The 14,503-nt window shown below is 36.2% G+C and overlaps 1 protein-coding gene across 7 annotated transcripts in view; it reads left to right on the top strand.

Moving 5' to 3' along the window:
* Window positions 1–92: 92 nt before the first annotated feature.
* Window positions 93–14,503, top strand: part of LOC133841326 (RNA-binding protein Musashi homolog Rbp6) — a 227,264-nt gene continuing 212,853 nt past the window's right edge. For 2 of the 7 annotated variants that reach the window (XR_009894287.1, XM_062273722.1), the window contains exons 1-2: window positions 101–237; window positions 1,811–2,568. Coding sequence is in view for 5 of the 7 variants with exons in the window: in XM_062273722.1 (XP_062129706.1) it covers window positions 2,474–2,568 (95 nt within the window). In the remaining 2 variants the exon portion in view is untranslated. Of the gene's footprint in view, window positions 238–1,810; window positions 2,569–14,503 lie in introns of all 7 variants that reach the window. The other 5 variants (XR_009894288.1, XM_062273723.1, XM_062273721.1 and 2 more) reach the window with 4 other exon arrangements.

The following is a 14,503-nucleotide window of genomic DNA, read 5'->3' as shown; positions in this document are numbered from 1 at the left end:
TGACGTTGACGTCGCCGCTGCTGCTGCTGGCAGTGTCAGTGTAGTGTGTGTTTTGTGTTTGGGGCTTCAGCTACGTTGGGGCTGGCTGCCGTGGCCGTGTCTCAGTGTCGTCTTGTTGGTTGTCGCGTTCGTGTGCGCGCACTAAAAAAAATCAGCAGCAGCAGCAGTCGCAAATTGCAATCATCAAATAGCAAAATAATAATAATTCAGTTCGCTCGCGTTGCAGTTGCAAGTGAAGTGCGTGCATCCAAACAATACTCAATTCTAATAATAATACAAATTATAATAGTATCGGCAACAAGAAGAAAGAAGAGCAACACTAATAAATAACAACCACATAAATGATTTGTTTATTTAAGGCGGGCCCAGGGCATTGTGTCAATGCAAAATTGACGATTATATAAAAGTGCGCGGCATTCAATTCTAATTACAAACAACGACAAACAAAGTGCAATTTGAGTGCTGTGTGCCTTACGTGCACTGTGTGTGTGTGTGTTTGTGTGCGCCTGTGTGCATGCGTGCGTGTGTATTTGTGTGTGTGCTCGTGAGAGGTGGCAAAGTGATTTGTTTTTTAGGCCAAGTGTTTGTTTTAGCGTCGTCAGACCGGAAATAAATAAAAGCTGCGACAACCCTGCCTGCCAGCCTGCCAAAGGCAATACTCGCCCACACACTCGCAGCAATCAGCTTTTGTCGATCGCACGTGCAAAATGGCGGCCGGCCGGCAAAACAACAACTACAACGATAACAAACAAACACAGCGGCCATCTTAAGCTGCAATTGAGTTTTATTTTCGCTATCGATCAGTGGCGCCAACTGTCGGCCAGAGGACAACGATAACATGATAACAAGCAAACACAGCGCCATTTTAAACTAGTTTTTCTTTCAATCGATTCGTAGCGCCAACTGTCGGCCAGTTCGGTGTAGCGATCACAAAATATATTTTGTATGTAATTTTACGTTTGATTTGCAGCAGCGAACTTTTTGTTGTTGTGCTGCCAATTGTCGCAATTGTCGGGTCACGTGTTTGCTGCCGCCGCCAGTTAACTTCTGCTCTCGTTGTAACCGTAACTGCTTGTTGTTCGATTCAGTGTCTCTGTGTGTGTCGCTTGCATGCTGCGTTATTATAGAACCCAGCTGCTGTTGTTCTTGTTGTTCCTGTTGTTGTTGTTGTTGGGGGAGTCAACATGCTGTCCCCATTGCATGCAATATTCTGTTTACACATACACACGTGCGTGTGCGAATGCGCGCGCCTTTGTATGTGTGTGGGTGTGGGAAAGATCAAGGCGTGTATCACACAACAACAAAAAAACAATGGCAATAACAACAAAAAGCGCATTGCTATGAAATCGTTTTAGTTTGTTCGCTTTGTTGTCATTCTTGTTCAGCTTTTTTGGTCGCCCAGTCATTGCACATTGTTCATGTCAATAGCTTGTTAATACGATTACGATTTATCGATGCAAGCAGAGACAAATAACTGTTTATGAGCAGTTAACATAAAGCACACACACACAACATTTTCCATGACGAGCAGCAATTTCAGACTCAATGACCAAAGCGTTGCAGCCCTGGTCAAGTGAAGTTCTAGAGATGGGTTGACAATTTAACCTCAACTAATTTATTAGTTCACTTCTGCGGACCTTTTAGCACTTTGCATTTAAATCAAAGTTTCGCTTACAAGTATAGTTAAATTTGTAAGCTCAGTTTTGGTTGATATGGGGAAAGCTGTTTGTTTGCATTTTTAACGATAACTTTAAAATTTATGGCCAGCTGTTGGAGTTGGATAATGAGATTTAGTAACAAATCATTGCAGTAATATGTTGCCTTGAAAATAAAAATAGAAAAACAAATAGTTAACGCAACGTTTCTAAAACTTCTAAGAACTCAAAACAAAAACAAAAGCAAAAGCAAAAAATAATAATAAATACAAATCAAATAAATAAACATAAACTTGATAACCAAAAGTGGCCTGCAAAACGAAGCAACAACCCAGAAATGTGATTCAAAGTGCGCAATGTAACAAAAAACGTACACAACACAAGCAAAAAAAACGCAAAATACAAATCAAATAAATAGTGAAATTAATGAAAATCAAGTAAAATACACTAAACACACACAAACACACACCCACAAACAAACACAGCAATACAAATGGAACTCAAGACAGTGTGCAGCAGGTCAAGTAGCGAATTAGCAGCCATCGTCAATGATTAAAGAAGCGATAGATTGATAGCTCGTAACGTCGCCGTCGTCGGAGTCGCAGTCGTCTTAGTTAGTGTTAGACGTAGACCCCCTAAATGCCCGCACAGCAACAGCAACAGCAGCAGCCAAAGCAACAGCAGCAACAACTTCTACAAACAGCAACATCAACAACAACAGTCACATCAACAGCTCTAGGACATTAGCCAGTAAGAGAGAGAGAGAGCGAGTTCAGATTAGAGATTGAGCAAGGATTGACCCCAACAACAGCAACAACATGGACATCAAGATTGAGCAGCAGCAGCAGCAACAACAACAGCAGCAGGCTGAACTGGGACCAGTTTCGCCTTCAGAGGTGCCCAATGATCCTGGGTAAGTGTCGAGACGTGGACGTGGCATTAATTGTTTTAGTTTTAAGTTGTCATTATTGAAGTTAAGCGTGAAACGCCCTCTCACAGCTTAAGGGCGGGGGGAGGGAGCGAGAGGGAGAACTGTTGACAGAAAGTTTTCTGTGTCAACTGCCGGATGGGAATGGTTTTTATCCCGTCGTCGCTCAGTCTCAGTCCCTTATGCAGTTCTCTCCAGTGAAACTAATTAGAAAACAATTTGCTAAGGACATCAAAATTCAATTAAAGCCATTGAGTTTAGTGCTTTAGTGCACTGCAGTTTTAGCCAGGATCCCCAACTAACCATCATCACAGTTAGTGGCCATTGGCAACAGTTTATTATCGCACTCGGTCTCAATGTTTGTCTCTGTCTCTATCTCTGTGTGTGTGTCTGAAATGGGTTAAGTTGTGATTGCAGCAGCGGTGTCATATGCAGCAGATTAATTGCAAGCTGCATTGCTGATAATTTGCATCACTCATTTGTCAGAATAGCCAGATAGACAGAGGAACAGACAAACAGTCGGTTAGACTGGCAAAATGATTGGCAATCAAATGCTGAGAGTGCTGAGCGAGCTAAACAAACGCAGAGATGAAAGAGCGTGCGACGAGATTTGAAGGCTAAAAAGGTGTGAAATATAAATGAACAGCTGCAGAAGTTGTCGAGGTAAATTTGCGATTGAGATGAATGAGTCTACTGCACATGTGACTCTGATGCAGTGATGAGAAAGTCCAACAGAGGGAAGCAATGTCAATCGGCAGATCCCAGAATAATTCAAGTAAGATATAATGCAAGTTTTAATTAATGATGTCCAAAGAAACATTTAGTAGCTTAGACTGTAACGAAGAGCCTATCTGTTACTAAGAATGAAATAAACATTTTATGAGTGATATTTCTTAGTTATAATAAATTAAAAATTAAAAAGAAATAGAGAATAGTATAAAAATATATAGAGTGAAGAAAGTGATAGAATGTAATAAACATTTTAGGAGTAATATTTCTTATTTATAAAAAATGAAAAGGAAATAAAGAATATTATAAATGTATAATATGAACCCTTTAATATGATTTTTGCGGAAATGTTATTCCTTATATGCACTAAAATGTAGGGAAAGAGTTAACAATATTAAAAGCAATTCATAATATGATAAGTTTGAACAAATAAATGACAATTTTTATTCATGTTTGTTACTTACACCAAAAAAATATACATTTAGTAGAAAAGATTATAGTGAAAAGAGAATATTATAAATATGGTTTAATAACAAAAGACTAATATTTAATTTTGTTGAGAGTTGTAGGAAAACTTAAACTTATTCGTTAAATATGCAAAATTAATATATCTAAAATATACTAAAATATACAAAAGGCTATATTTGGTATATCAATATATGGTACGTAAGGTTAGAAGTAATATTCTTTGAATATACCAATTTATATTAAAAATACTATAATACTCAAGAGGATATATTTGGTATATCGATATAGAGTAAGTTAGACTTAAAGTAATATACCAATTTATATACAAAATACTGAAATACACACAATACTATATTTGGAATATTGATACATTAGGTTAAAAGTTAAATCGTTTGAAAATCGCATAGAACAACGCCTACCTCACTAAACATAAGCTAAAATGAATGTACCCAAAACAAAACTCGATAAATAGATATAGATTGAGAGTTAAATAATTGTCACTAAACTAAGAAGTCATCGCAAAATGCTGTCTAATACACTGCTCAGCATAAATTGTCAGCAATTAAAATGAAAAACCCCTCTCAGATTTTAGCACCCGTTATCCAAAAATAAATATCACACGCAGATAGGAAGAGAGAGAGAGAAAGGCTAACAATTAGATTGAAATTATGTTGACAAGTGACAAGGCACAAATATGCATGAACAATAGAAATAAATGTCTGTGCAACAACAAAACTAGATGATGAATTTCCACTGATTTATTTTGTTGGTGGCAAACGAAAGAGATGCAACAAATATTCTCTCATTTTTGGCTTTTTAGTCGAGTTTGTCTCTGGCTTGAAGAGAATTTCATATTATTTACAAAACGATTTATGCATATGAAAGTTATTTCAATAATAACTATGGTCAGTTCATAATTAGTATTTCTACTGTTTAATTAAAGCGTAAATGAAAAGAAGATGCACTTATTTTTGCTTAGCGGAAAGGATTAAATTATGAAACTAAATAAGCATTAACCTAGGAAAGGATATTTTTTTAATTAATGATTTAACATAACAATATAATAACAGAGACATAAATTAATATATAATTTTAATAAATCAATTAAAAATGTTAAGTGAAATTGATGAAGCGTAAGATCATTAAATAAACAGATAAAATATTCTTTTATTTGTGTACATGCAAAAGAATGCAACGATAAGCTATCGATAAAAGAAATAATGTTGATATAATAAACGTAATTTAATACCCTGAGAATTTATATATATTTATTGTATGATTGATTTCGCATCGTGATGTATGAAGGGGAAATGTGAACTCAATATGGATGCAATCTTTTGAGAAATAAAGGAAATATACCATTTCAATAAATAGTAAACAAACATCTTTAATAATATTGAAGGAGAACTACTCTAAACTATTGATCGCTAAGTGATCTTCAATGAAATAGTGAAGTGAAAGTGTTCAAAAGACAAATAAAAAGAAAATAAAAATTTAAAATGAAACATTTAAGGAATAAGACTAAGCGACTGATCAGTAAATGAAATAAGAATGTAAAGTAATGTAATAAATAAATTAATAAAGAATTTCATATAAAATTGAAAGATAACATCTCCAAACAACTGATCGATATATGATCATCAATGAAGTAGGGAAGTAAAAGTGGTACTAATAAATATTAAATTAAATCGACAGAGAAGAACTCCAAACTACTGATTAATAAATGATTTTCAAGAGAATTTGGAATGAAATTGACATAGAATATATGCAAACTGATCGATAGATAATCTTTAATGAAGTAGCGAAGTAAAAGTGATTAATTATGGATTTTAAATGGAATGAATGATAAATGATCTTCAAAAATTGCAATAAAAGAAATTAGACAATTTGAAATGAACACAACACTAAGCAACTGATCGATAAATGATCATCAGTAAAGTAGAGCAAAACTACATTAAATTGTGGATGTGTAATTGAAAAGAAATGTGAACTCAAATTGCGTAATATGCTGCGGAGTTCAATACTGTAAATTGTCTTCTATCAGCGTAGAGTGTGCAATTCCAGTGAACTGCACCCAGTAATCAGCATCTGCATCTGAAAACTGCCCCGTTTTCCATGATGTGGATGCGGATGCCGCTGACTATGACGATGACGATGACGATGCCATATGGCCACATCGCTGTCGCCGTCGCCGTCGTCGTCGTTGCAACCCATTGAACACGCAAAGCCTATAAATTATGCAGTCCATACTTATATATGTTACATATACATATATTCACCTCTATCTCCTCACATAGATATATACGTATGTATGTTCACATGGATATATTTTAAGTACATGCACATATATCTATTATCGAAACACTGCAAATTGTACAACCCACCAGTGAATTGTACTCTGTGGAGTGAGGCTCATCTTGTCCAACAGCATTAGTTGCCAAACACACACACACACATACACATAGAAGATGCATAGATACAAAAAGAAAGATACACTCGAAAATAGGCAGCGCTGTGTTGCATCTCCTCATCCTCGAAAGAAACAGAGAGAAGCTACCGGATAAAAGAAATGGATCACCTGCTGTTAGTTGCTCCACGCTCGACACACGACGCTGACGCTTCACCATAGTTGTGTATCTGCATCTGCATCTGTATCTGTGGCTGACTCTGACGTTTGACGTCGACGCAGACGGCGGCAGGTGCAACGGCGAACTTTTTGTGGCAGCAGCAACAGTCTGTGATGGCGGCGCGAATGGCAAATGCAGCACCTAGCCGAATGTTGAATGCATAAATCTTGAATTAATGTAAAATACCTTTTGATGACGCTACACACACACACACACACAAAAGATACAAGTACAGATACATCTGCAAAAAAATGCATCCTCTGCTCGTTGTGCAACTTGGCGAATATCGCTGTGAATACATGTGAATACAATTCCATTCACAGTTTCTTTCGTTCACTGTGGCCGGCGATCGCTTCGCTACGGCTCAGTAAATTTGGACGTCCCCTGCACACAGTGTTCCCCCTTTCCCTCCCTCTGTCCCCTCTCCGTGCCCATCACCTAGCCGGCTACTTTATAAATCTTTTGAAGGGCCCAACTGAAAAGATTTCGCTGGCAACATTGGCAGCGCAAAATGGCAAAGTAAATAAACACAAATGCGAACCAAACGAGCAAAGAAATGAATAAAAATAAAAAACGAAAAACGAAAAAAAAAACAAACAACAACAACTCTAACAAAATAAAATAGCAAATAGAAAAAAAATAAAACAACATAGAAAGAAATAACTAAATAAATGCCCTGCTATTAATACAATTCACTTTGCCAATGTATTTTTAGTGTAAAATACAGAAACAAGTGACACTCAAATAGCAAAGCAATTAGCTACGCCACACGAATACCCTGGAATTTTAAGAGATTTAATTTGACATAGCAGACAACTTTATATTTATATTAAAAAATAATTAATATATTATTTTTTTTATCTTAAAGGGTAATTGTTGATTTAAATGGAAAAGTTTAATTAATTTGAATATTCAATATTATGTACTCACTGAAAATGATGATTCAATATTTGAAATTTCTATTTGAGAATTAAATTGGTAAATATATTTTAAATGATCAATTATTCCAAAAGCAAAAGGTTATTTAGTATATGACAATTTCTTTCCATTTAAATTATAATTCTAAATACTTATTTTTATTACAATTATTTGGGGTTTAAAAAAATTCCATTTTACTAATATTCAAATATATTGTGCTTGAAAGAATTGATAATTCAATATTATTATAATACGCTTTAGTTAATAAAATTCTTTGCGTTTTTCTATTTTGATTATTAAAGATTAAAATTAAAATAACCAAAATAGCTCACGGTAATAATCTGGCTAGAATAAAATTGATATTGAAATATCTGTAAATGTTACTAAGAAAATTTAATTTTGGATTACATTTTTATAATACAGATTAATTGAAAATAAACTAATTTATACTCCAAAATAGTTATCAGTTATTTTTAAATTTACAATTTAATTATTTATCTATTTTTAATTGAGCACAGACATTAAAAATAATCAATCAAGTATTCATTAATGACCACTTCTTTTGAACAAAAGTTTTTTTTATGGTTTCTTCTTCCTTGCTTCCTTTTTGCTACTAAGCAATCAAACTACCTTTCGCCAGTGCTGAGTAGGGTATAGAAAATGAGCTACGACTGGCATGCGAGTTCGACAATTATCCATTACAACTGACACGCGGGTCCAAAAAAACTGTGTGCACTGTGTCGCAAGCGTTGCATTCTGTCGTCGTCGTCGTTGTCGTCGTCGCTGCTGACGTTGCGTTGGCTGCGCTGCGCCTAAGCCTCTAAGGCAGGCTGGCAGGCCGCATCATTTAACGCGTGTGCCTCTGTCCCAAAAATGTGCAACTGCAACGGAGGCAGCGGCAACAGAGGCAACAGCAACGGAGGCAACGTCAACGGCAAGTTTGCAATTGGAAATGCAATTGCACTCGCTGCTCTTTTCATAATTGTCGTTTTGTTCTTGTCTCTGCTTTGCTTGCTTGTAATTGTGGCTTTGTTACGTTTCGTAAATTGATTCATTGTACACGGTCACCGCCAACTGACTGAACAACCATCTCGCTCCCCCTTCCACCGATTTGTCATCCCCCTTTGGCCCATATGAAACACTCAGCAAACGGCCGCTGTAATTGCTTTCAAATGATTTTGTGTCGTTGTGTGCGCATTTCCATTCCATATTGTCATCGTCGTCGCCGTTGTCGTCATTTTGTTTGTAACTTTCGTCTGTCGGCCAATAAGCTCTCATTTTGTATGCATAATGAGACCTGCGGCAATTTGAGCCCAAAGGGCAGCAGCCATTAGTGCAAAGTGCTTGTGACGTAGTTTTATCAAAACACAGAGAGAGCGACAGAGAGTGTGAGAGAGAGAGGTCCTCCGGTGCATTGATCAGCACATTAGCAATCGATAACAGCAGCCAAAAGCAACAGTTGGCAATCAGCCCCACTGTTAAATTCCTTTTCAGTGCACTCATATGCATAGACATGCACATTTAAATAAATATGCATATTTTTGTAGAAGCGTGGAATATATGCACATAAAATAGCAGTTTTGAAAAAGTTGCCATTTTGAAATTTGTGCCGCATCTGTGTGTTTTGCGTTTAATATGTTTCTAAATTGGTTTATTAGTCATGTGCATAAATTAGCTGCAACTTGAAAATGCACTTGCAAAATGTTATATGGTCCATTACAAGTTAACAGTACGCTGTAAACTTTAGTGTCTCAATTGCACGCTGTAAGCGCCACTGAGTTTATGTCTTACATGATTGTGAATGGCAAGTTTATCGAACTGTTACGTCCTTCTGTTAATTGATCTCTTAAGGAGTAATCGATAATATCTATTAACAGCGGCCGTTGCAAGTCAGTGTTAAATTATTTTTCGGTTCGCGATGACGCCTGGATAGCTTATTAGAAAATTATGGAGTGCTTACCGTTATAAAAGGTTAATAATACATTGAATAGATTTGTGTGTATCGAGTTTATGCTGTGGTAGCTTAAAGTCGGTTTATTAAGCATGAACATATGTTGGCTTTATATTTGCATTGTTGCCTGCTCAAATTGAGTCATGTGGCTGGCAACGTTATTGTTTTAACTGATTCAGATTGAATTTATTTTGTAATTTTAACAGCAAAAATATTTTTAATGGAAAAAAGTGTTAGTTTGGAGTAGCGCAAAGTGTTGGTAGCAGGTGCCGTCATCAGGCTCTTGATAATTTGGCGCGTTCGTGGTCAAAATCGCGGGAAGATCGACAGCTTAACAGCTGCTATTAGCAACAGGTGTCAATCGAAATCGCAATTAAGTTTTTTATGTTTTTTTTTCTGTTTATATTTTTGTGTAAGTGTTTAATGTAAATTCGATGAATATGCGTTGCATTTGGATTAGAAGTTTATAAGTTGTTCCCCATTTTTTAATTACAAATGTGTGTGCAAAGTGTTAAAGCACTGCTGTTAAATCTCTTGCTGTTATCAGCGCTGCCAACTTCAAGTCGCAGCTGTCACACATGTACGATGTGTGTGTGTTAGTGGTAGTGTAAGTATGCATGTTATTCGCAATTTTAAATTGAGTTGCTAGCTTGGCCATCTAACTTGTCGCTCACCCTTGCTTTTTTTGTGGACCGCAAACAGCAACTTCATTTTATCCAATTGACATTATCAAAATTCAATTTACAATCTGTAATGCGGGGGCGAAAGATAGGGGGTGAAAAAAAAGAGAAACTCACTCTGACACGGCAGTTGCGAAACTTTTCATTTGCTTTAGCTGCACTTTTGGGTAAACAGTTCGATTAAAATGGCGTAGCACTGACAAGAAAGTAGTGGGAGACGTTGGAAAGGGAGGAGGCATTGCTTGAATGGCGCACTATAATACTTAGCCTAAAAGTATATAGAGAGAGATATGGCTTTGTACAGACAAACACACACACACACATATATACACAGACAGATGTAGTAGTTATGTATGTATTTATTTCTCTACCCTTTTCAAATCAATGCAAGGCAAAAAACTTTTGCCGTTGCCTTTTCTGCTAAATGCAGTCATAACTTTTGGCAGCAGCCGACAGAGAAGAGAGAGCGCAAAAAAGAACGGAATGGAGGAAAACTTAGGAAGTGCAAGCCGCCATTAGAAAATGTAGATGAAGGTTGGGCGGGTGTTACGTCTTATTGGTCGCCCGATTGCCGCCTACAAGTCGCGGCTGGTGCTGGACAGGAGGCCGTTCCGATTGCGACTGTGACTGTGACTGTGACTACGACGTGTGGTTACGCAATAAAAAAAAACACATTATAAAAAAAAATATAGAAAATAAAAGAGATATGATAGGAAGGGGAGAGCAACAAAAAAAAAGTTTTGCTATCTTGTGGCTAAGAAAAATGTATCGCCGACATTGGCACAATGCATCCTTTCAACCGCAAAGTGCAGTCCGGCCCCGAAACTCCCGCTATATTCATTATACATAAATTGCCAGTTGGGTTGCGGAGGAGGAGGGGAAGGGGGAAATGTGCAGCAGAATTGCTTTAAATGAGCCAAAAGCCCGCGCCGAGCGAAGCGTATCCCAATTTAGGCTCTATGTATGCTCCGCTCCAGACGCAGTCGCCGGTTGCCTCGTTCGCTACTCCATTTTGCAGTTCGTGTATTTAGCTTTCCGCACGATTAAATCGATGCAACTGTAAAAGTTCTTTTTCTATTACGCACACACACAGCGTGAGTTAGAGGGCGCAGGGTGGTGGACTGCGGGGAGGGGGAAAGGGGAAGGGGTAGAGGGAGGTTCACAGTGGGTGCCGCACATAAAACATTGCCCGAGCTCAACATTTAGACGCTGCCTCTGCTTTGTCTGGCACCTTCTACTCCCCTTTCCTTCCCCCCCCCCTCGGCTCACTCAATTCCTCATATTTGCGTGGCCAGAGTTGCCACCCTTTTGTGTCGGCGGCTGCCTTGAATATGTGTCTCCTACTCAGACAATTGTCGGAGCAAACATATTTATGCTTTAGCATAGCTCGGCCCTCGTTTAGTGCTTCAGTTTTTAGTTTTGTCCATGTCGCAACGTTTCTCCACTCGCTCACACACACACACACACATAGACGACGACGCACACAAAAGGTTGCAACCACGAAGCAATTGCAGCAACTCTTCATCATCTCTTCACCACCCACTCACCCACTGTATACCCAACATTTCCATGGCAAATGCTTCGTGTGTTGTTGCTGCATTTTGATGATGTTGTTGATAGCCGCACATGATAGTCATCGGACGCTTTGGCTTTACCGGGAGTCAAATTGTGCTGGGATTTCTGTGTAGCAGAAAACACAAGAAAGAATAGAAACAACACAATATTCTCTATGTGCAAACGTAAAGAATTCCAAATACACTTTCATACGCAATGCGAAATGTGGGTCAGCATTATAATGCTGAAAGTTGCATGCTTATTGCATTTAAAACTGATATTTTAGAAAGAAAATTGGGCAATTTAATGGAACAGATGTTTGCTCAAGATTCAGAAGAAACGAATGAAAAAAGGGATTTTAAAAAAGAAAATAAATATACAAGAAATTTTCTTGACTGATCCTTTTTTTAAAGTCCTCAATAAATTGTTGATATTTTAGAATGAAAATTAACCAATTTAATAGGGCAGATTTTTGTAAAAACTTAAGAGATAAACAACTCAAAAATATATTAAAATAAAATAAAGAGAAGCGAATTAAAACCTGTTTGAATTTTTCTTATACGATTCTTATCTGAGAGCATTGAAAAATGTTGATATTTAAGAATGAAAAAAAAAGGAAAATATATATAATAAAGAAAATAATGAAATACAGTATAATTGACAGAATACTTTACTTTATTTTGAATCACCTTATTGACTTACTACCATTATCTGATTGAAGATTGATTCTAAAATTCGAAAGCCAAATACAACACTATAGTTAAGATCCCCTTTTTAGAAGTGTATTCCAAATGTATAGCAAAAGATTGTGCATTGGTTTGTGGCCAGGCGTTTATGTGCTTGAAAAATCCTTTTATAATTTGTTTAAAGGGCAACCATTAGAGCAGGCGACGAGGAAGTCCAAGAAGCTATTGTGTGTGTGAAAATGTGTTGAAAATGCATGTGTAATGGGAATCGATATGTTAATAGTGGTAGAGTCACAACACAATGCGGAGAAAATAAATTGATTTACATGATTTTTATAAAGATTTAAATGCAAATTGCTTTTTAAGAATCTGCTCTGGACTTGTCCATAATAGTGTTCAACGTAAAACAACAAGATAATAAATCAAGATAGATCTTTGACCCAAAGATATATTCTTAAAGGTTTTCAGTTCTCTATTTTTAAAGATTCTTCTGCAGTTTCGCAAGTTTTTCAACGTTTCGGTGTCAAGTTTTCAACTTTTAATAAATGCAATTTTGCTAAAAAACGAATCGATAACAGATATATCCAGCCTGTTGCCCGCATATAGAAACGCACACTCACACACAGAAATTGAATAGAGTTGAAGTCAAGTGTAAAGTTGCATTGAAAACAAAAGTGCTCTCTGGTCGAGAGTGCTTAACGGGGAAATAACTTTTATGCAGGCTGTGAAAGTACCTTGAAACACGTACGATATCGATGCGAACAGAATTTGAAACAAACTAGAGGAATTAGGCAACGATACAATAATTCGATTTGTCGGCAAAGTTGCAAGAAACTTCAATCTCACATATAGTAGATGTATAGTTAAGTTTGAATGAACTTAAGTCTAGACAAGTTTTCATTCCTATGCAATATTTCATGAGTTTATTTTAAATTTAAACTATTTAAATATTATAAACACATTTCATAATTAGACAAACGCTTCATAGCGCGGTTGTTGAATAAATACCTTAAGAAAAGGATCATATAATATTATATTAAGCATAACAAACTTGTGAAACGATAAAGTGGAAACGTAAATTTAAATATAAATGATTCCTTTAAAAATTCTTATTTTATGTTCATTATAATGATATTTTTCTAATCCATTAAGTCCCTCTCTTTTTAATTTAAAAGTATTCCCAATGAAATTTTCGTTTGATATTGTTCTTATAATCTGCATAAAATTTTATTATACCCAATGGCACAAGGTACAATACATAAATGTAAATTAAATTTCAATCAAATAATCATTCTAGACATGTTTCTTACGTGTAAGATGTGTATTATTGGGTCACAAGTTTAGCATACTCATACCCATTTGCTACAGGGTATAAAGCAACATCAGAAGACTCGAACATCATAAGAGAGTACTAAAATGTAAGCCTAAGCTATTGTTCTTATCAATTTTAAATGCTATGAAGTCTTGTCATATCTTGATTCATGTAAAATACTTTCTATTAGTTCATACACTTAAATGAGTAAAGGACAACATCGAACAACATAAGAGAATACAGACGTTTAAGTCTAAGCTACATATTGCTCTTATCAAGTTTCAAAGTACTGAAGTATATATATATAGAATAGATGTCTTCAGACCCTTCAGACTTTAAAAGTACTTGAAGTTTAGAGATGTCTTCACTCCTGTAAGATACTTTCTATCAGCTCACAACTTTATCATACCCACTTGATACAGGGTATAATACTAGAGAGAAAAAGAGAGTCTAAGCCTAACCTATTCTTGTTATTGACTAACAAAGTACTGAGGTCTAAAGATATCTTCTTTTATGTAAGATACATTCTATTTCTAATTCTCAAAACTGTATCATACCCACTTGCTAAAAAATAGAGAGTCTAAGGCTAAGCTATTGCTCTTATCAATTTTCCAAGTACTGAAGTCTTGCTATGACTTGATTCATGTAAGATACTTTCTTCACTCCTGTAATATACTTTCTAACAGCTCACAACTTAATCATACCCATTTGCTACAGGGTATAGGATATCATCAAACTACATAAGAAAGTTCTATAAGACTAAGCTATTGCTCTTATTGACTTTAAAAGTACTTAAAGTTTAGAGATGTCTTCACTCCTGTAAGATACTTTCTAACAGCTCACAACTTTATCATACCCATTTGCTACAGGGTATAATACTAGTGCAACATCAAAGAACAAAAAAGAGAGTCTAAGCCTAAGCTATTGCTCTGATCAGCCAAGCATTCTCAATGCTTTCCATTCTCGCTTTTGTCTGACTGTCTGTCTGACTGTCT

Source organism: Drosophila sulfurigaster, chromosome 3, assembly GCF_023558435.1.
Source record: "Drosophila sulfurigaster albostrigata strain 15112-1811.04 chromosome 3, ASM2355843v2, whole genome shotgun sequence".
Taxonomy (NCBI): domain Eukaryota; kingdom Metazoa; phylum Arthropoda; class Insecta; order Diptera; family Drosophilidae; genus Drosophila; species Drosophila sulfurigaster.
The sequence above is the reverse complement of the archived record's forward strand: the minus strand, read 5'-3'. Positions and strand labels throughout refer to the sequence as shown.